Raw genomic sequence first — 22,297 nt, 5'->3', positions numbered from 1 at the left:
GTGTCTTGTAAATTCCTGATATTTAACACCACATGTTTTACTCCCAAATGAACAGGATGCTTCTAGTCCCAAGAACCACTGAGGAGCCATGATTGGAGTTGCAGAACATTCAGATTGGGGTGAAGTGTTCAATCCACATTCTGAGACAACAGTTGAAAACTGACTGGGAGCTGCGACAGAGGGAGAGAAGTGAGTCTGATGATGTAAGGAAACCAAACTTGTCTTGGCCAAGTTGGTGCAGTCAAAATGACCCTGGCTTGGTCTTGCTTGATATTGTTTAAAACCTTTGAAAGCAATGGAGTTGGTGGATATACATAAAAAGACCCTTTGTCCACGTAATGAAAAAGGCATCTCCTAGAGATTGGGGATCGAGCCCTCCTCTGGATGAAGATTTTGTGCACATCTTCCTGGTTGCAGTGGTGAAAGGACAGACCTCAGAAAATCCCCAAGCAAAAAAATTTTTGCGTGGGTTCAAGAGTCCAACTCCCATTTGTAATTTAGCGAAAAATGTCTGCCATGGTGTTTTACACCCAGGAGGTAAGAAGCCAAAATGACCGATGCACTAATTCCAGAGCTCTATCACTGATGCAGAGTGAGGGGGAATGGGCTCCTCCCTGACCACTGATATAATATATACAAGGTATGTTGTCTATCATGATCTTGATCGACTTGTTTTTGATTAGGGGAAGAATGTGGAGACAAGCATTTCTGGTAACTTTTAACTCCAGCAGACTGATATGCAAGTATTCCCATTTGCACCAGGCTGCATGAGGACCTAGTTGTGCTCCCCATCTCAAGAGGGAAGCATTCAATGTTATGATCTTAGGAGGATTCTTAATGAATGGGATTCCTTCAAAACCTTCTACCATGTGAGTGACTGTCAGACCCGGCTGGATACAGACACCCGCTTATTCAGACTGTGTTGGGTATGTAAATTGTTGATATCAAATATGTAACTTGACATTTTGTGTTACAAAAAACACAAGCTACCCTATGTCCCAGAAGCTGCAGATACATCCTTGCTGGAATTTGAGGACTGAGGTGCATTCTCTGGATAAGGTTCTTTAGAGCGAGGAACCTGACAGGAGGGAGATAAGCCCTGCCAGTCATTGCATCCAGAAAAAACTCCTATAAAAATTATTCACTGTGTAGGGGTCAAAGCCAATTTCTTGATATTTATTTGTAGGACTATACTATGGAATAAGTTGTCTGAACTGCTGACAGCACCTCCCAATAAGACTCGATCCTTGAGGAGTCAGTCACTGAAATATGGAAAGATTTATTTCTAGATGACAGAGGTGGGTAGTTACAACTGCTATGATTTTTGAGTAAATCCTTGGGGTGGAAGAAAGGCCAAAAGGTAGAACCCAATACTGGTCTTGATTGTGATCAAATGTGAAAAAAATCTTTGAGAGCGCGATGAATTGCTACATGGAAGCAGCACCTCTGAGGTCAAGAATTGCAAATCAGTCCCTGGACTCCAGGGAGGGAAATGACACCTGCTAGGAATGCCACCTGGAATTTCAGATATCTGACGTGCTGTTCAGCTGTCAGAGATCTAGAATTGGCCTCCTACTCCCTTTTCCTTGGGTATCAGAAAATACCATGAATAAAACACTTTTCCTCTGTGTTGAAGTGAAACTAGTTCTATGGCACCTAGACTTAAGAGTGATGTGATCTCTTGTCTCAGGAATTGATCATGATGGTGCTCCCTGAAGTGGGACAAGGAAGGGGTGGGGTGGGCAGGAGAGAGGTAAACTGTATCACATAACCAGAAGTAATGGCCTCCAATACCATTTGTCCAATGTTATAGCCTCCCATGCCTATTGGAATAGAGAGAGGCGGTGTACAAATTGAGGAAGAGGGGTAGTATAGTGCAACTGAGAAACCCTGACTATCAGGTGGTTTAGACTCTCGACCAAACCACTAAAAAAAAAAAGGTTACTCACCCTGTACAGTAACTGTGGTTCTTCAAGATGTGTCCCCCTATGGGTGCTCCAAGGACATGACTTGAACTGGCATTTGGAAGATGTTGATGGCTGGGATGACGCAGCTGAGGTAGTCATTGGTTTCTTTTTAAAAATATTTGACTTATTAGCCAGTAGTTCAGATGGCCTATAGAAGGTGGAAAATTGAGCAGGACAGAATCTTTGCACTGACCAAGACTTGCTAACTTCTGTTTTATTGCAACATTGGCGACATTACGTGAAGCCTGCAAAGAAGTCTTCATCAAGAGCTGACCCTCCTTTATTATGGCACTAAACTGATATTTCTGGGATAAAGGATCAATAAAAGCATTAAAGTTCTCATAGTTCAGGTTTTGATACCAGCACCAGGTGATTAGCTATCCTGAAACGTAATATCCATGAAGACTAGTTTTTATGACTGAAAAGATCCCAGACACTTCTGGTCCTTATTATGTGGGGTAGCTTTCTTAATATGCTCGCTCCCCCTTTCATTAACTGTGTCCACAACCAGAGAATTTGGTGCCGGATGTGAAAAAGTTTTCGAATCCCTGGCCAGAACGTAGGGTTTTTTTTGTTGTTTTGTTTTTTTAATCAGCATGCTTTCATGTACGGATTGCTGTTGGAGTTTGCCAGCTGGTCTTAGCTAGCTCAAGAAGAGCATCTTTAATCAGCAATACCACCCATGCTGAAATGGAGGTATGCAATATAAAGAACAGATTAGACAAATACCTGTCAGGGATGATCTAGATAATATTTAGTCTGGCCTTGAGTGCAGAGGACTAGACTAGAAGACCTCTCAAGATCCCTTCCAGTCCTATGATTCTATGAATACGTCAAGGGATTTGTGGTAGGAATCCTGGACTTCTTCCAGAGGAATTTGAAGTGTGTCCGCGACTTGCCTCATCAGGTCCTGGAACTGCCAAAAGTCATCAGCTAACAATGGTGGTGGTGGCGGCGGCATTACTGCCTCCTCCTTGCCGCTGCCAATTCAGAGCGGAGAGGAGGAATGGATGGTACCAGGGAACAAGGTCTTATGTTCTTTATGAAATTCCACTGGGTACCCTCAAAACAGCTGGCAATACACTGCCCATGGATCACAATAAGGCAAAGGAAGAGGACCATAAGCATTGGGAGAGAGGTAGCAATTGTTGGTCATCCCAATTTTTAAGAGGCAGAGGTCTTGTAATCTTGCCTTTCTTGCATTTGCAGAGGAAATGCATGTCTCCTTGGAGTAAACTGGAGAGCCTTGAACTGAAAGCTCTGAGTCCAAATACTCCTTTAGGTATTGTACAGAAGATGACAACCCATCTTCCTGAATGGTAAGAGCTGGAGAAGTGGTGGATCTCACTACAACATGAGTAGTCAGTGATCCAGCAGATCTTGGTATGGAGAGGTGTCTGGAGGTTGCAAGGAGGCTCCTTCAGTATCATGAGGTCTTTAAGATTCTGGACCTCCTGCAGTACTGGGAGCACAACAAAACTTGGCATGGGCCTCAAGGTTGCTCCTGATGCTGCTGTTTGAGGCAGTGGTGCCAGTACCAAGGGTACCACAAACTCCAATGAGGCCGCTCCTTTGATGGTGGCAGTAGTGGTCTTCGTTACCTTTACCACCAAGATATGGGACTCAGATGAAGTCTTAGATTGTTTCATGATACCCAAAGTATTCGGAGACTCAATAGCAGTCCTCTTTGGGCCTGAGGTCTCCTGTACTGAATCTTCTTTGAGGAACTCTGCTCTGGCCCTCTTATCCCCCTCCATCTTTGAGTGGGAAGCTTTAAGTACCACTGGCAGCGTTATAGGTACTTCACCCATGGAGAGCATTGGGGATCTTGACACTGCTTTCACCTTGGAAGCTCTCTGTGACTGTGATCTCATTGTAGAAGGGGCACTAACAGAAGAAGAGGGTCACTTGGACAGGGGGTTCTCTGTACCCAGACCCAAAGCTGGTCACAAGGCTTCCTCCGTCATCAATAGTGCATACTTAATTCCTCTGTTTTTAGGGGATCTTCCCTTAAACGAAGTGCAAATCTTGCACTTGTTGGGAATATGTGAGTCTCCCAAGCAACATATCTGTGAAGAATGCCCATTGCTGATGGGAACTGCTTCTTGACATTGGAGACACCTTTTAACACCCAGGGAGCCTGGCATCCCAGATCCAAGAAACAAATTTAGACCCCTAAATATGCGGGGGGGGTGGGGAAGGGGGGAGAAAACAGGAACTGTTCCATTCCAACAACTATAAAGTACAAAAGAACTAACCCTATATACTATTTTAACTCTAAAGAGAAAACAGGCACACATGAAATTCCTTGTCTGGCTGAAGGCTGTTGAAAAGAAATTGAGGGTGGTTCACCCAAAGAGCCCTATAGCACCTCTGTAGGGGGCACGAGGAAGCGTAGGAAAAATGCATGGTCCGAACGGGTACTGCTACCAAAAATCTCCAGTCAAGACACAGAGTGCATGTGTGCCTGAAGTAGTATCCCTCTGGGCACTCCACTTGAAGAAGCAGCTTAGATTCTGCAGAATTTAAGTATGCTATACAGGACACGAACATCAAGCAGGGTGGATTTTTACACTACTGATCTAATATAAATAAGGATTATTTACAAAACTCTTAATTGACACCCTACTTCCTGAGTGCACTTAAGGATTTCATAGCTCATTGTTTAACATCTGTAGTTCAAAAACGTGGCTTGGATTTTTCAACACTGTAGTTCAGAATTTAAGTTTAACTGCTGTTCTGTTAAGGTTATAATGTTAAAAATGTTCAGAGACACTGAAGACTAAAAAGGCACCCAAAAGTCACAGGTATAGTCCTGTTTAAGCAAGTTACAAGTTTATATAATTTCAGTCTTTGCCAAAGCTGCGATGGTAGAAATATTTTCATGCCACATGCTTTAACAAATATATATTTTTAAAGATAGTTTAATCATACAGTCAAAGAGGTTTAATTATCAAGACACAATTGAACTGAAGTTTAAAGACAAAGATTGCTTCCTTGATTTCTTGGAGACAGCTCTTTCATTTGAAATTGAGAATAGTTCTGTCCATCCTTTTCTGGTGAGGTGTGAGAGATATACCAAAAATATACTGATGGGCACAAAAGCTATGCTGATGAAGCTACACTGACCACGTTAACATTATTCCTTCAAATTACAGCTAAAAATCAGAAAAATGGTTCATATAGATGGCTTTCATAGCATCTGTTATGAGAACCTTTGTTTCCCAGAAAAATTAGGCCAGCACAAAAGCCATGCAGATAGCTGATTTTGCCTTAGTATACCTAGTATTATTGTAGCTTTAACTTGTGTAAGGGCCAATAACTAATTATTTAAGACAACATGTTTTGATAAGGAACATTATCGAAATTCAGCAAATAACTCATATGCTGTAAAATCCTGTGAAGAATCATGAATGATATCATGGTAATTTTTTTCACGCTTGCTAAACTAGTGATGTTTAACTGACTCATTTACTATGATACGTAGTTGTGGGCCCAGCTGTGAATCACAAAGATTTGTCATGTGGCTCCCAGTATCCTGCCTACTGAGTTTGATCAGTGACCTGGAATGCAGCATGGAAGCAAGTGCCTGAAGCATGTGTTACACTGACATAGCAGCAGGGCACCGTCAAAACCCTTCCTGATAGTGACAATTTTTAACGGATGAGTAAGCAGTAGCAGAACAGTTTTGATACAACAATTACAATTTTTTCTTTTTAGCTTCTATATCATCTTGGCACAGGAAGCTACTTGCCTTTAGGAGCAGATTTTGGTAAAGAGCTGTTTCATTTAAGAGTTCTGAGAGGAACATATCCCTTAACTCTCCCTCTTTATATAAACACTTATCCCTAAAATATTTCAGTAACTCCATAGACTTTAAAGTGCGTCTAATTATTGGAAGAAACAGCAAACTGAAATCTGTTATAGTATGGATGTTATTCTGAGACCAAAGAGTGAATTTAGAAATATGGTTGAGTTGTTTGATGTCCTTTTACAACATTCAAGGATTATATAGTTTCAGAAAATCTAAACACTATAAACAGGAAATGTTCAGTTAAAGTTTCAATACCAATTTTAACTCTGCCTGTATCCTCACTGAACTTCAAGTTAGAGACACTGACCAAGTACCACATAAAACTAAGCACATGAACTTCAGAAGTATATTTTAGTTGTCTAATATAACTCACATACCCTTGAGCCCAGTATCAGGTACGAAGGGCTAGTGGCGACAGTGTCATGGCAGATAAAGGGTAAGATACTTGTATCTTCTGTCCTGAGCCCATAATTGTCATCAGACACTGCACAGCCGATTGCTGATAGTCAGCTGCTGGTGCAACATTCATGACCCAGGCTGAGTGGGCAAGGGAACAGGAGATGCACTGGATATATTTTAATGCCCTCAGATTACATTTTATGACATGTTAACTGACCTGAGGGAAGGAGGGCAAGTGGAATCTGGCAGATGCATGTTGCCTGAGGTGCAAAGAGGCTGTTATGCTGGGCCTACTACACTAAATCCTCTTCCCTCCATGGAGAAGAGAGCTGAAGTAAAGTCCCTACCTGACTGTATGCCGTATTCTGGGGTCTACAAACAGCATGACTAGAATGGACTGGTTAAAAGACTTCTCTAGACCATCAGAGAAGCTCATATCCTTTGGTTTCTGGCCAATATTACAATATCATTAAGACAGACAGAGGTCTGGTTTGTACTAAAAAAAGAGTTAATTTAAAAATCAGTGTATCTAAGGAAGGCTTAAGCAGGTGTAAATGCATCTATATTAGGAGTTTAAATCAATGTAATTACATCTAGTTAGAGCAATGCAATTTTTCTAATATAACCAAGCTTAGAGTTCTCTATCTCAGTCTGAGATGCTGACTGTCTCTACCCCTCATGCATGGTCTAGAAGCAGGATGGCAGAATAAAGGAGAGCAGAACTTGTAGCTTGTATGTTGGGAGTGATTAACCTATTAGTATATAGAATATGAATACTGAAGTAGTAAATTGTGATTTACAGAAATACATATTGATTAGGTGAAGGTATTTAACTTCCAGGTGGCAGGGAATAGCAGGTTACAAATGCAGAAAATGTGCAGTTAATAGATGAAGGTTTTTAATTTTTTTTTGTAACTAATATTGTTACGATTTTAAAAGGACAATATTCTGAAACTTAGGTTCTTGTTTTCCCTAGTTTTCTTTTTAAAATGCAAAAAAGATTTCCCCCCACCAGCCATGCTCATTTAAGTCAAATACAGCTGAAATGACTTTGCTCACAACTTTAGTTAAAAATTTTGATGGTGGGGAGTTTAATTTCTCTGAAGCCCTTGGGCCTGTAAACTTGTATCCGCCAAAAGCAGATCCATATCACAGGCCACAGGGAAGTATTAAGCCTCTCCCTCCAACACAACTTCTGGTGCTTATAAGCTTGGAAAGCCCTCCACATTTCAAACCTTTTTTAGGGTACGTCTACACTTACACTGCTGTACCACTTCGTGAAGACACTACCTACAACAATTTCAGAGTACCAGCCGTGTTAGTCTGTATTTGCAAAAAGAAAAGGAGTACTTGTGGCACCTTAGAGACTAACCAATTTATTTGAGCATAAGCTTTCGTGAGCTACAGCTCACTTCATCGGATGCATAGTCTGGAAAATACAGAAGATGTTTTTATACACACAAACCATGAAAAAATGGGTGTTTATCACTACAAAAGGTTTTCTCTCCCCCCACCCTACTCTCCTGCTGGTAATAGCTTATCTAAAGTGATCATTCTCCTTACAATGTGTATGATAATCAAACCCCTCAGACAGAGACAAACACCTACAAGATCTCTATCAAGCATTCTTACAACTACAGTACCCACCTGCAGAAGTGAAGAAACGGACTGATAGAGCCAGAAGAGTTCCCAGAAGTCACCTACTACAGGATAGGCCCAACAAAGAAAATAACAGAACACCACTAGCTGTCACCTTCAGCCCCCAATTAAAACCCCTCCAACGCATTATCGAGGATGTACAATCTATCCTGAAGGATGACCCAACACTCTCACAAATCTTGGGAGACAGGCCAGTCCTTGCCTACAGACAGCCCCCCAACCTGAAGCGAATACTCACCAGCAACCACACACCACACAACAGAACCACTAACCCAGGAACCTATCCTTGCAACAAAGCCCGTTGCCAACTGTGCCCACATATCTATTCAGGGGATACCATCACAGGGCCTAATGACATCAGCCACACTATCAAAACCTCGCTCACCTGCACATCCACCAATGTGATATATGCCATCATGTGCCAGCAATGCCCCTTTGCCATGTACATTGGGCAAACTGGACAGTCTCTACGTAAAAGAATCAATGGATACAAATCAGATGTCAAGAATTATAACATTCAAAAACCAGTCGGAGAACACTTCAATCTCTCCCGTCACTCGATTTCTGATCTCAAAGTGACTATCCTTCAACAAAAAAACTTCAAAAACAGACTCCAACGAGAGACTGCTGAATTGGAATTAATTTGCAAATTGGATACAATTAACTTAGGCTTGAATAGAGACCGGGAATGTTTGAGTCATCATAAAAAATAACCTATTTCCCCATGTTTATTCCTCCCCCCCCCCACTGTCCCTCAGACGTTCTTGTTAAACCCTGGGTTTGTGCTAGAAATGGCCCACCTTGATTATCATACACATTGTAAGGAGAGTGATCACTTTAGATAAGCTATTACCAGTATGAGAGTAGGGGGGGGGGGAGAGAAAACCTTTTGTAGTGATAAACACCCATTTTTTCATGGTTAGTGTGTATAAAAACATCTTCTGCATTTTCCACAGTATGCATCCGATGAAGTGAGCTGCAGCTCATGAAAGCTTATGCTCAAATAAATTGATTAGTCTTTAAGGTGCCACAAGTACTCCTTTTCTTTTTACCTACAACAATGGAAGAGCTTCTCCCATCGGTGTATGTAAATGAGCATCAGACCTCATGGAAGTTAACACAAAGATTAAACTCCATCTTTGTAAAAGACACCTAAACCCTTGTTTTCAGTTCTTACTGAAGCCTAATAGGTAAAAAGGTCAATTTTGTAAAGCTTATAATGGAAGTAGTCTTACAAGGGAGTTATTAATATGACTTCATCGTAACACTGCTCTGAAAAGCCCACATCTCCAAGAAACAAGATAACACTCAGGCAACAGAACTATCTGCAGGATATTCAATACTTTAAGCTTCAAATTTTGCAAGAACATCACACTTCAAAAACCAAAACCCACTACACCATATTACCATCTTTATTTCTAGAACATACCATCATCACCTGTAGTCCAGTAATATTTCTGGATTAAAATTCTGCTCTGCAGCTCAATCTAGGACCACCTGTTGACCCATATAACATTTATACCTTGCAACGCACCCCCTCCCTGTTTAACATTTTAAAATATGCTTATATCATAGAATCATAGGACTGGAAGGGACCTCAAGAGGTCTTCTAGTCCACTCCCCTGCACTCAAGGCAGGACTAAGTATTATCTAGATCATCTCTGACAGGTGTTTGCCTCACCCGTTCTTAAAAATCTCCAATGACAGAGATTCCACAACATCCGTAGACAATTTATTCCAGTGCTTAACTAACCTGACAGTTAGGAAGTTTCTTCTAATGTCCAACCTAAACCACCCTTGCTGCAATTTAAGCCTACACTCTCAATTTTTGACTACATTTGGTAGTTCCATGTCTCAATTATCCTCTGCATAAAAGCATGTTTTAGAACTCATGTGATCATGGACCCTTTCATAGCTTCCAGCTTATGTCCTTCAGTTTAAACTCTGTTAAATATGTATGTATCATTCTGTGAGTGGGATGTAATATCACATTAAACAATTTGCGCAACTATAGCTAACCTTAAATGTTTGGAAGACAATTTCAGGCACGTGCTTAAATGCAGCCTAGTTTCAACAGCAGGAGTTACCAATAGCAATATTAGGTAAATACAAATAATTTGTTAGTGTATTGTACTAGGTACAACTAACCTATGAGTCTTCAGATACTATTTTAATCCTTTGAAGTCAGAGGCTAAGATTTCCAACACAGAGTTTATAGCAAAATACATTAGCATAATAGCTGACCTGAAATCAAGGATTTAACGTTCAGTTATGGTTTCACAGAAAGATTGAGATATTTCTATTTATGATATTTTTAGCGTTCCACTGCAGATGCAACTAAAATTAGAGCTAGCAATATCAAGAACCAACGATTCAATACACTTACCCGTGAAAAGAAAGAAGATCAAAACCATTATCATGGTGTAACCAAAGTACAAAATGGTGCTTGCTGTTCCTGTGATTTGCAGTTTAGAAAAGAAATAGTGTATTGCATATATCAGAAAATAAACTGCAGTAAAACCACTGGTAAGGAATGAACGCCACTGCCAGTGATAATCCTAGAAGAAAAGAAAAACTTAAGTAATATTTCCTGAAACCTGAACTTGGCTAATTACTAGATGCAAAATTACAAGTGAACTTTTCCTATTGGGTATTTAACATTAAACAGCTAAAGATAAAATTTTATTACTTTGGATCACTTAATCACAGTTCATACCATGAATCAGAAAGTCAAAGATCTACACCACAAAGGCAAAAATCTACAAGCCCAAGTAACAAGAGCCACATTTTTAAGGGTACATGCAAATATGAACTTGTGTAGGTGAAGCACATGCATCAAAAAGAAAATACTTTTGACAAAGCAAAAGCGTCTGTCTAATCAACTGACTTCTACTGAAAATAGTGAGATGGATAACTGAAGATGAGCTATATCTTACTGGTACTGAATTTGGGTACGAACGCATTCAAAATAATATTTGTAATGAGAACCCTTATCAGAAAGGAGCAATGACATTTTAAAGTTCGTCTTAATAAGATCTTAGTTATCCTAGTAGTTCTGGATAAATTCTGGAATGATAATATTTCCAGATATAGAAGTTGGATTTTGTGAAAATGTCCTGGATATTGTATAAAGTGTGAATACTGAAGAATATTTCTTACCTCCGCACACAGATGGAAATAGCAAAGCAGTATAGTGGCCTCAGAACATGTAATGACCAAAATAATGAACACAAGAAATAGGAAGCCAAACATATAATACATCTGATGGGACCTACAATCAAACCAGAGGATTAAAATAAGATAAAATGCCACTTTCCTCCAAAATAAATTTCTCAATATGAAAAAGCAGCACTAGCACAAGATGTTCATTTTTAGTATAGTCTGAAGCTTAAACAACATTTTCTCCTTCTCACAAGGGTAGAGTGTTATTGGTGCAGACACAAATGGAAGTTAACTTGTCCTTTGCTTTTCAAACAGGAATGCATGATTCAGCAGCTCTACTCTAAAATGGCAAGCAAAGAAGCTCAAAACCTAAAATTTCTCTCAGATTTGGAGGTTTAGGACGACCGAACACATCACCAGCGAAATCCTAGCTCCACTGAAGTCCACTGAATGGCAAAGCTCCCCCTGACTTCAGTAGAGCGAGGATTTTACTCAACATTTCAGTCAGAAAGTGGCAGAGTGGTAAAAAAGTGTCAATACTTTAGAAACAGCTTAGAGAGATTGGATAACTAGATTGTGCCAGAAGGATGGCAGATTTTTCATAGTAGAGCAGTTCGTTAGCATACTCAGAGTACACATCTGAATTCACTGATGCTGGACGAGTATTTAGTGGGTTATTTTGAATGGTTAAAGGAATTACTTCCTAATGCCTATATGAAGATTTGGGAAAAGGAAAAAATCTGTTTTCCTGAAGCAAGAATACTGTTCTATAAAGGCTAAATTAATAAATCCAATGTAATATACTGTTCACTTCTTTCAAATATCTACCATAATGTCAGTTTCAGAGGCACTTTTATGAAGTCAAAGGTGTAGTGCATAAAACTTAGTGCAGGTCAGCTGCATGCTGGTAAGAATGAGTTATTTCTCTACACACATGGGCAAAAATAAAAGCATGGAGTGCTTTCTGAGTAGCAGAATATTAAATGACGAACATTTTCATTTCTTGTGAAATGATCAATACTTTAGAAAACACTACGGGCAGGGTCAAGCTCTCTAGAGAAGAAAAGGTTCAAAGAGAAAAATTACAGCTTATATGTTGTGGGAGTTCAAATAAGTTAACTTACCAAATACTATTTAGAATGAAGAAGAGTTGTATGAAGATGCACCCAAAGGGCAGAATCCCTCCCATGACAATGCCAGGTAATGGTTTTGTGTAGAATGATTGTTCAGGAATCTGACGAGGAATCTGATTGGTACGAACTGGGTGTTCAATAGCCTTTAAAGAAAAGAAAGATAGATTCCTAAATAGGTAATAATTAAATACATTTGACACTAGCAGTAGAAAAAAAATCTACATAAATTTGTATTTAACAAACTGGTGGCTGCTTAGTACCATGCGGTCATTGTTTCTAGCAGCCCAACAGCCTCAGAGCAAATGAAAACAATAGGGTTGTCAAGCGATTAAAAAATTAATAGCTATTAATCATGCTGTTAAACAACAGAATACCATTTATTTAAATATTTTTGGATGTTGTCTACATTTTCCAACATATTGATTTTATTTACAACACAGAATAGAAAGTGTACAGTGCTCACTTTATATTTATTACAAATATTTGCACTATAAAAATCCAAAAGAAATATTTTTATAGTGCAAATATTTGTAATAAAAAATTTAAAGTGAGCACTGTATACTTTGTATTCTGTGTTGTAACTGAAACAGACATATTTGAAAATGTAGAAAACATCCAAAAATATTTAATAAATTTCAACTGGTATTCTACTGGTATTCTACATATAGGCATTATTCTACTGTTTAACAGTGATTAATTGCAATTAATTTTTTATTTGTGATTAATTTTGAGTTAATCAAGTGAGTTAATTGCGATTGACAGCCCTAAAAAAATAGGTAATAGACTTCTTGAAAGATTACTGTTAATGAAGATGTAGCAACTTGCTACTCTCCTAGTCTCATACTGCCACAGTTTTTATCAGCTCAGGCACTGAAAGAGAACCCCCTTGATTTGAGAGAGGAACTCTCAGCTCTGGAATAAACTGCTCTTCCCAATCTAAAATAGCCCTGTTCGGTCAACTTTCAGGGCATGCTGCAAGGAGACTTTGGTAGTAGGAGCTGCTGAGAATAAGGCCTGTAGGAATTAGGTCTGCATAGGGTGAGGACAGTTTTGCAGGGTGGTTGAGTGGTATTTAGTTTAATTTTTGTTCTTGTAACTAACTCATCAAGGGCACCAACAGTTTTGGATAGGAGTTCTTTTTTATTTTTGCATAAATCCACATAAAAATAAAGGCAACACAAATGATTATGCTCTATAGCCCATGAAGTCTTCCTTTTTAAGATATCTATCTTTGCCACATGAGAAATGGCCTTCCATAGTGTCTCACTTAGGGAAGTGGAATACAAAAAGATTCCATCACAGGCCTCATGCTTTCTTCCCATGGTTCTTAATTCCATTTCAGAATCTGAGGAAGGCAAGGAAGGAATAATTAAGGAAATCCAGTAAGTGGTTACCCTCATATCTGATTCAATCAACAAAACTCACTAGGAATTATAGAGAGGTCCATCAACACCCAGAATGCCCCAAATCACTGCTTAAATCTAAAGAAGCCTCGGGAGTCAAATGCACTGATCAGAGTAATTAACACTAAACATGAAACTAAGAGAGACCTATTCATTATCAAATGTCTAAAGGGACTTGAGAAATTGTCAGTGGAATCTCAAGATCATGCTAAAGAAACTGAACAGGGCTGGAGGTAGATCATGTTTTATATCCCGATGGAACTTTTGGATCCTGTTACCTCAACAGCCACAATACATGCAGTTTACACCCACATAATCACTTACATTTTTCTTAAAACCAAAGTAGGCACCAATAAATGTCAATGGCACAGATATGCAAAACCAAAGTGCCAAAATAGCAACCAAAGTTCCAAAGGGAATAGCTGCTGAAGATCCTTCTCCCCAAAGAATGAGGTTCATGATAAAGAAATCCGCAAACACAATTCTGAAAAATATACAACATGCTTAAAAAAGAAACAGAAGTGCTCAATAATATTTGTATTAACATTACTGAAACCATATTACTGTATTAATATCTTAGTGTTAATATACATTAAAATCAATTGACACAGAAAATATCAAATGAAGAGATCAAGCTAGTCTTTCTTCCGTAGCCTAGTGGGATTCAACTCCAGCAGGAGCTGACGTTCCAACTAACCAGTTTCAAATATATGCCTGTCGTAATTGCACTTCAGGGAAGACTGCTTGCTGTGATTAAGTAGAAAAAATTTACACAAGGGTTGTACAATATATGACACCATATAAGACCAACTACAGTGTGGTCTGAGAAACAGCCTAGAGTAAAAACAAATACATGAAAAAAAGTGTGCCTGTTCAAAAACTTACTACTGTCATGCTACTACTACATAATCAACCTTTTCACATGGTGAGAGAAAACAAAATGTACAGAAAAAGATAGTGTGCGCAATTAGCACATTTGTCTTTGTCAAATGCACCTTGCTGTTCACGTGGCATCTTCTGCCATGAAAAGAAGATGTAGTAGGTTTATAGGTATAACTGAAGCTTTAAAAATTAGTTATGTCAGAAATTTAATTCAAGTATGAATAGTCATTTAGAGATTTAACTTACCCAGGACAAAGGAATGATGTCAGCAGGACATTTGTTTTCCATTTCTCACCACCAAAAGCTGTATTAAAATATTTGATAACTATCAAAATATGCATTAAGTGCACAGATTACAGTTTATTTTAATAGTACATTATTTAACAGTTATACTTAAGCAGGCCAGCAGATCATTATTTCAACTCTACTAAATTAAGATTAAAGCATTAAACTAAAAATATTTAGTTATGGAAAACTGATTTTGCTTTATTGCTTTGCTCCTCAATTACACACCTTCCTATCAAAAGAAATATTTAAGACTACATCTTGAAAATGAAAATAAAGTAGGGGTCAAATTTATTATATTATATATACACATTTTTTCCCCTCCGCCCTACAAAGCTAAATGCCAAACTCGATGTGAAGTAGAAACGCTCACATAAGTAAGGTAAGCAGAATTAGGTGCTTAGTCATCCATAGTGTATTTACTATGTTAAAAAGGGAGCTTGATTTGCAGCATACTCAAGTCATCTTAGAGAATTAAACTTTTTGATCACCCAAGGTTTACACTAGCTTATTTAACATTCAGATGAAAGTTTGATTAAAATAAACTAGCAATATAAATTCAGATTCAAGGTATTTTTACATATTTGCAACCATACTGATGCAAACAAAACATAGATAGGAATCTTTTAAAAAACGATGAGTTTAAAATTTTGGATAGAGAGTTTACCAATAATGATTAAAGAGCCAACATTAGTGCTCCTTATGAATCCTAGAAATAATAAGAAAAGAGTGATATCCAAATACTAAATCAGCTTGGTTTAGACGGACTTAAAGGTGTGCCAAATTTATAAGAATTATAGTTATACGCGCCAAACTTCTTGTTTGAATTCAGCGAAGATGGCAATTTCATCTGAGCTTTGTCGTCATCATCATCATCATAAATGTTTTTTTATTTCACGAGTCAGGTACTATTACAATTAGATTGTCCTAATTAAGTTTCCATCCTTATTTAGTATCTTGGTAGGAACTGGTAGTGTCTATTAACACTAACTAGTCTCAGCTTGGGCTCAAGTCTTCTAATTAAATTAATTTAAACAATGTCTAGTTCATATTTTTAAACTGTATATAGCTCTACATTTCTGCATATTTACACTAATATATATGCACACACAAATACTGTAATAAAAATGTACAGTTTTTAGTTCATATGATACATGGCTGATTGAATCATTTGATGAGAATCGCAGACAGAATAAATTGGAATTAACAAATAGTCACCTAACAGTTTGCTAGTCCAGTACAGTATCCAAACAGTGGCTGACAAGTTATTCTCATCACCAGTAAACCCATTAGGAGATACTACCATTAGCGGTCTCCATCCCCAATGACATGGTATTAGGTTTGATGCCATAACCCCTCAAATCACTTCTCTTGAAGGGGGAATCAGGACTTGGACAAAAGATCCCTCAATTTGTTCTCAACTATGAAGCATCAGCCCCACAGTCTAATCAACTCTGCAAGTCCCTTTCAAACCAACTTGCAAGCCTGTAGTCAGAAATGGGTTTAGCAAATGATTATTTTACCACCGCCACTAGTGAACACCCACCCTACAAACTAACAAAATGAGACAAGAGAAACCCTATTTCCACAGTACAAACTCCAAAACAGTTTGGGGAAGATGAAAGGCCCCAGAAGTCCAAGGCCAGTCTGCAACAGGGGGAAAATTCCTTCCTAAAACCAGAAGTAATAGCCAAAGCATGCCTGGAGAGACTCAGCACCAATCAGCCATAAGCAGGTCGTATCTTAAACTAAATAAAGCAGGTAAGGAAAAGCTTTGGACTGAATGGCATTCTTGGCCCTGCAGCAAGTCTCCCCTGAGGCAGAGGAAGAACTAATTTACTTTCCTTCAGCACTTGAATGGGCCAGTCAAGGACAGTTGAGAGATACAGGGCCAGCTCACCACCATAAGGCACCAAAATACCAGAGGGAGGACCTCCAGAATCAGCAAAGACCCTATGACATTTATTTCCCTGACTAAAGCCACACCCTGATGAAGAAGGCAGGTATTAACTGAAAAGGGGAATAAGCTAAACTCTATTTTCAAATGCATATCACCACCTCCCCCCCAAAAATTAAAGCAACTACAGTAATTTTGTAATGATGGAAAATAATGAAATTATAAAACTGTCAGAAATCACTACCTGAGTATTAACAGAAATGTACTGTGTTCCTTCCTGTAAATGTATAGAAGTGAAATTAATTCACATTATGAAAAGACTCACAGGATACCTGCTTTGAGAATATTTTTAAGCAGCTTACTCTCAGAACACTGAACAATCTAACCATGTTCATGTTCCGTTTTTTGTTTTGTCCTGAGGGGAAAGAGATACCGAACAATATGGGGTGGGGAGAGCCACTACTGTGATGATAATTTAAACTAATGAACTTAAGACCTGTCACCTTAAGTAACTTTTACTTACATTTGTAGAATCTTGCAGCAACGTAACCTGCTGGAGTTCCAAGCAGCACCCACAAGACCACAGCACAGGTCATCAATGCTCCTCGGTTAGCAGGTGACAAAAATCCCAGGCAAGCAAAAACTACAAGCACAGATGCACAATTTTAGAAGGTTCTTAAAATTATATCTGAGTTTTCTACAGCTAATGTATAATTTATCTCCTGTAACTTTATACAGTTTAGCGTCCATATTGACTGTATACACCAACCAGGAAATACAGATGGTTTTCCAATTCCAGTTTTTTAAATGTTATCTAGAAATGTTTCTTTCATCTCCACTTAATTAGTTTTATGCAATTAGAAGTTAAGGGTTTGTTTTTTTGGGGGGGGGAATTTACTCTTCCCCCCACTCCCCACCACTTACACAGAGTAACGAAAGTCATAATTAAGATCTGTGTCCCAGAGCCTAGAAAAACAGAGAGTAGCATTCCTTTTCTTGGGGGCCGGAATATGTCTCCATGAACCAGTTTCCAGCCAAATTCCTCCTGGGCATCTTCCTGAAAAGGAAATATAGCCAGTTTAATGCATTAAATCCCCTTTCAAAAATGCTATTTGGTTAAAAAAATATTTAATTGTCTAAATTGTATTTGATACCTAAGAAACATAAGCTATTAATACATAGTAAATTTGTACTAGTTAGTGGTAACACAAAAAACAAATACAGTGTGAAAAAAGTCATAGGTCAGACCCCCTTCAAAAAGTCACGTGCAACCTAAAAGAGAAAGATTAAAAAAAGATTGTATAGTTTTTCCATCTGCCCTTTGATTTGACTATTTAGGGGGAAGTCATTCACCCCTAACTAAATTGTATGCATCATTTCAGGTTCAAAATTCAACCTTAAAAAATGCACTCCTTCCCCTTAGTTACCTGGGAGGAAACTTTTCTTACCACTGGGTTGGGGACAGATGACATTCTACCCTATCTCCAACCGCACACATCAATATTGTGTTTCCTTCCTGCCCCACTGAGGCCCCAATCTCACAGCTGCATTCACATGAACAGACTTATTGTAGCCAAACTGCAGGATTAGGACCCTAGTCTCCATCCCCATTCACATTCTCCCTGCAGGCTTCAGCACACAGCTTTTATTCTTCACTCTGCATTCACTTGCCCCCATTCTTGCCACTTCCTTCCCCTACCTACAATCTTTACACTGTCTTCCTCTACATTCCCCAATACCAAGTTCCAAAATAGAGCAGAAAAGCAGCCATCTTTGCTGAAGGCAGTCTAGCTTCAGTTCCATTGGAAATAATAGTAGACAGCAGTCATCGTTACCACAAGTATCCTTTCTGCAACGTGCAAGTGATATTCATTGTGACTGAAGACCCATTGCTACGCCAGCCCTTATAAGTAATGGAAATGAGCAGCCATTTTGAAAAAGGCAAATTTTACAAGTTTGGTCCAAATCATGAGAGGCTTTGAAATGCAGTTCCCCTAGAATTGCAATATTGTAATAAGAGGCAGCAATTCTGCAAATAAACTTCAAGTGTGTTAAACCCCAAAAAGAGACAACATTTTACATAATTTACAACAGTGGAATGTCTTTGAGCCAGATTTTCAGCAGCAATATTGGAAAAAAAAATGTTAGGGATCTGGCAAAAGCATGTAAAACCAAGAAACTTCAGTTACAGCAAAAACAGACAAGGACACAACAGGGCAAGATTTTCTAAATATTTATGCTTTACTGAAGTCTATTTTCCTAGGACCTCTCTTTTCTTTTTAAAATAGTTCAGTTATTTTGTTCTTCCACCCTCATTAATGGAGTCGAGGTTGATCCATCTCAACTGAAATGAGTTCAGTGAGCTGGCTATCGTATCTGAAATCACAAAAAGGTTATTAGTCTGTTAAAAAAATTACATAGCCAAGGCAGCAAACTGGTATATCATTTAGATTTCAATCTGCTAAAGTGCCATCATGACTAGTGTCATATTTAATATTAGACTCTGGCCCTTGATGACTGGAGAATTAAAAGTTTTAAATATCGCTGTCGTCTAGCTTAAGAGTTGCATCTTATATTTTCTTTCAAAGTTGAGAAAATGTCTCCTTGATTAAAAATTAATCTAAAATTTTTAATAGGCAAATTCCTAAAAACAAGAGCAAATTATGTAAATTAATCTTAAATATAAGCATCTCAAAATAAATTTAATTTCTGTACTTTTTTGGTAGTATATACACTCTTTATAGTAATGTTTTTACCAATTAATGGTTTTCCATAGAGTTATTGAATTATTTGGACTGGAAATATGCTATTTGGTTAAAAAAGTTGTGCACAGCAACATGAAAAGAAAAACGTATAATTCAAAAGGGAAGAGTCCAAAGGTAAGAGTCCTCTGACACCTACATAAAAGAGGAGGTTACTTATTGTAACTGAAGGTCCTGCAACAGGTGTAGTTCTTATCTGGGTGGGCACACATGGGGATTATGCGCATGAATCCGAAAGTTTTTTCAAGAAGCGGCCGTTGACCCGCCCATGCACATTATCTTCCCTTGTGTTCCCAACAAAGGGAATAAGAGGCCGTGCAAGTTGACACCACTCCAATTCCTCTTCTTAGAGCATTGTAACCAAAGCAGATGGAAAGTATGGTGGGTAGTGGAATACAGACAGGGACCACACATCTTAAAGAGCCTCCAGTTACAGTAAGTAACCGCCTCTTCAAGTGCTAGTTCCTATGTGTATTCCACACATGGGTGACTTGCAAGCAGTGATCAGTGTGGAGTTAGGTGCGGAGGCTGGCAGCAGAGCTATTTGTAATACAGCCATTCCTACTGTTGCATTCACAGCTCTCACTTGAGTCACAGTGTAATGTGCCGAAAGTGTATACACAGATTGCCAAGTTGCAGCTTTACAAATGTTTTGAAGCGGGACGTCAAATAAGGATACCATGGAGGCTGCTTGTGCTTGCATGGAATGAACTGTAACACTCCCAGGAGGGCGAAGGTTTGCTCTCTTATAGCATTCTAGAATGCATCCTGAGACCCACTTAGCAATTCTCTATGAGAATATGGCTTGGCCCCTCGATCTTTCAGCTATGGTGACAAAGACTCTTGGAGACTTTCTAATGGGTTTGGTTTGCTACAGGTAGAACGCCAGGGCATGTCTGATGTCAAGGGAGTGCAATTTCTTGTACCCAGGAGAGGCATGAGGTTTTGGGAAAAAATACAGGCAAGTGAATTGATTGTCTGAGTTCCATATCAGCTAATTTTGGGGAGGAATTTGGGAGGTAGCTGGAGGGAGACCTTCTCCTTGTGGAATACTGTGTAAGGAGGGCCTGCCATCATGGCTGCAAACTCACTGACCCTTCTGGACAAAGTGATATCTACTAAGAACACCACAGAGGTAGGTCATGGCACATGGTGCCATAGGTTCAAAGGGCGGGTCTGTGAAAGTTGACATGACGAGGTGAAGATCCCAGTGGGGCATGGGTTTTATGACTGTTGGGAAGGTCCTGATCAAGCCCTTTATAAAGCAAACTGTTACTGGGTGCATAAAAATGAGTGTTCCTCTGCCAGGGGAAGGTGCTGCTGGGGGTACACAAAGAGAGCTCAGGGCTAAACCCAATGTTTTTAAGGCAAGAAGATATTAGAGAATAATTGGAACCATGGCAAGGGAATGATGGTGGCAGTGCACCCAAGCTGAGAAGTGGCACCATTTAGCCTGGTACCGTGTTCCAGTTGACTCCTTCCTGCTTTGGTTAAGGATCTCCTGGACCTAGACACAGCAGAAGTTTTCTATGTCCAACACCCATCCAAATACCAGACCATGAGGCAGAGTGAGGTCAGGTTGGCCTGCCTGAGCCTCCTGTGGTCTTGTGTTAGAAAATTGGGGAATGGGCGGATGCTGATGGGTAGGCATGCAGACAGCCATAGGAGATCAGAGAACCAACACTGTCAGGGCCAACAGGGTGCTAGAAGGATGATGGAGGCTCTGTCTTGGCAAATCTTCCTGAGAATTAGAGGTATGAGGGGAATGGGGGGGGAAAGGCATAACAGAGCTTGGCCATCCAGGGAAGCAGGATAATATGCCCTGGAAGTCGCTGCCTATGGCCCCCTGGAGCAGCACATGGGAAACTGTCTGGGACACAAAGATCTCATAGGACAGTACACCACTGCACAAAGATGTTGTGTTGTGTATTTCCCATTTGTTGTCTATGCAGACTTCTGCACAGTCTGTTCTGAGTACCTGGGAGGTATGAGGGCTGTATGGTAACCAGATTTCTAACACACCAGTTCCACAATCTGACTGACTTCAAGCAGAGAGGATGAAATATCGCTCTACCTTGTTTATATATATATATATATATATATACACATATATACATATATATATATATATACACATATATACACACACACACACACACACACCACCATAGTGATAGTGTCCAATAGGATTTGCACGTGGAGGGAACATACGAGAAGGAAGGAAAGCCTTGAGGGCTAGGTGGACTGCTCTGAGCTCCAGGACATTTATGTGCAGCCTGGCTTCCCGTGTGATCCATGTATCTTGGGCTCTGTGGCGGTCCAAGTGGGCACCACATACTGTAAGGGGGGCATCTGTCACTGAAGTGGCCCTCGGTATGGAAGGGCTGAATGGGGTCCTCACCATGACCTGGGTCAAGTTGGACTACCAAGCAAGAGAAGTGAGAATTCTTAAGAGAATGGCGATTCTGGAATCGAAGTCACTGGTTGGCCTGTAAGTCAAATGGAGCCTGAACTGTAGGCATCGCAGCTGAAGCTTGGAGAAAGGTGACACATAGGTGCATGCGGCCATATGGCCCCAGAGGGAAAGGAATTGACACACCACAGTGCGGGGCTTACAGGTAATGAAAGCGATCAGGATGCCCATAGTATAAAATCTGTCCACAGAGTCAAGCCTTACTCCCATGAAATGTAGTTGTCTGTATGGACAACAAAATGGACTTTTCTTCATTTATGCAAACACCTAAGTAGCCAAAGGAGGCACTGAAGAGACTATTGTGAAGACAACTTCTTGTTGGGATTGTCCTACCAGAAGCCAGTCATCCAGTATGGGAACACTGTATGTCCCTTACATCGCATCTGGGTCACTATTACCACAAACAGATTTATGACAGTCCTTAGTGCTGTTGCAATACCAAAGGGGAGGACACGAAACTG

General features: G+C 39.5%; 1 protein-coding gene across 1 annotated transcript in view; it reads right to left on the bottom strand.

The window, feature by feature from the left end:
• TM9SF2 (transmembrane 9 superfamily member 2) overlaps positions 1-22,297 on the bottom strand; it is a 69,530-nt gene that overhangs the window by 5,139 nt on the left and 42,094 nt on the right. The window contains exons 10-16 of the mRNA XM_084612185.1: positions 17,526-17,658; positions 17,125-17,244; positions 14,666-14,723; positions 13,862-14,021; positions 12,126-12,277; positions 10,999-11,110; positions 10,226-10,397 (exon numbers count right to left, since the gene is read on the bottom strand). Coding sequence (XP_084468311.1) covers positions 10,226-10,397; positions 10,999-11,110; positions 12,126-12,277; positions 13,862-14,021; positions 14,666-14,723; positions 17,125-17,244; positions 17,526-17,658 — 907 coding nt within the window. The remainder of the gene's footprint in view (positions 1-10,225; positions 10,398-10,998; positions 11,111-12,125; positions 12,278-13,861; positions 14,022-14,665; positions 14,724-17,124; positions 17,245-17,525; positions 17,659-22,297) is intronic.

Source organism: Lepidochelys olivacea (genome assembly GCF_965140295.1).
Source record: "Lepidochelys olivacea isolate rLepOli2 genome assembly, chromosome: 1".
Lineage (NCBI taxonomy): Eukaryota > Metazoa > Chordata > Testudines > Cheloniidae > Lepidochelys > Lepidochelys olivacea.
Note: the sequence above shows the minus strand (reverse complement) of the source record. Positions and strands in the feature narration are given on the sequence as shown.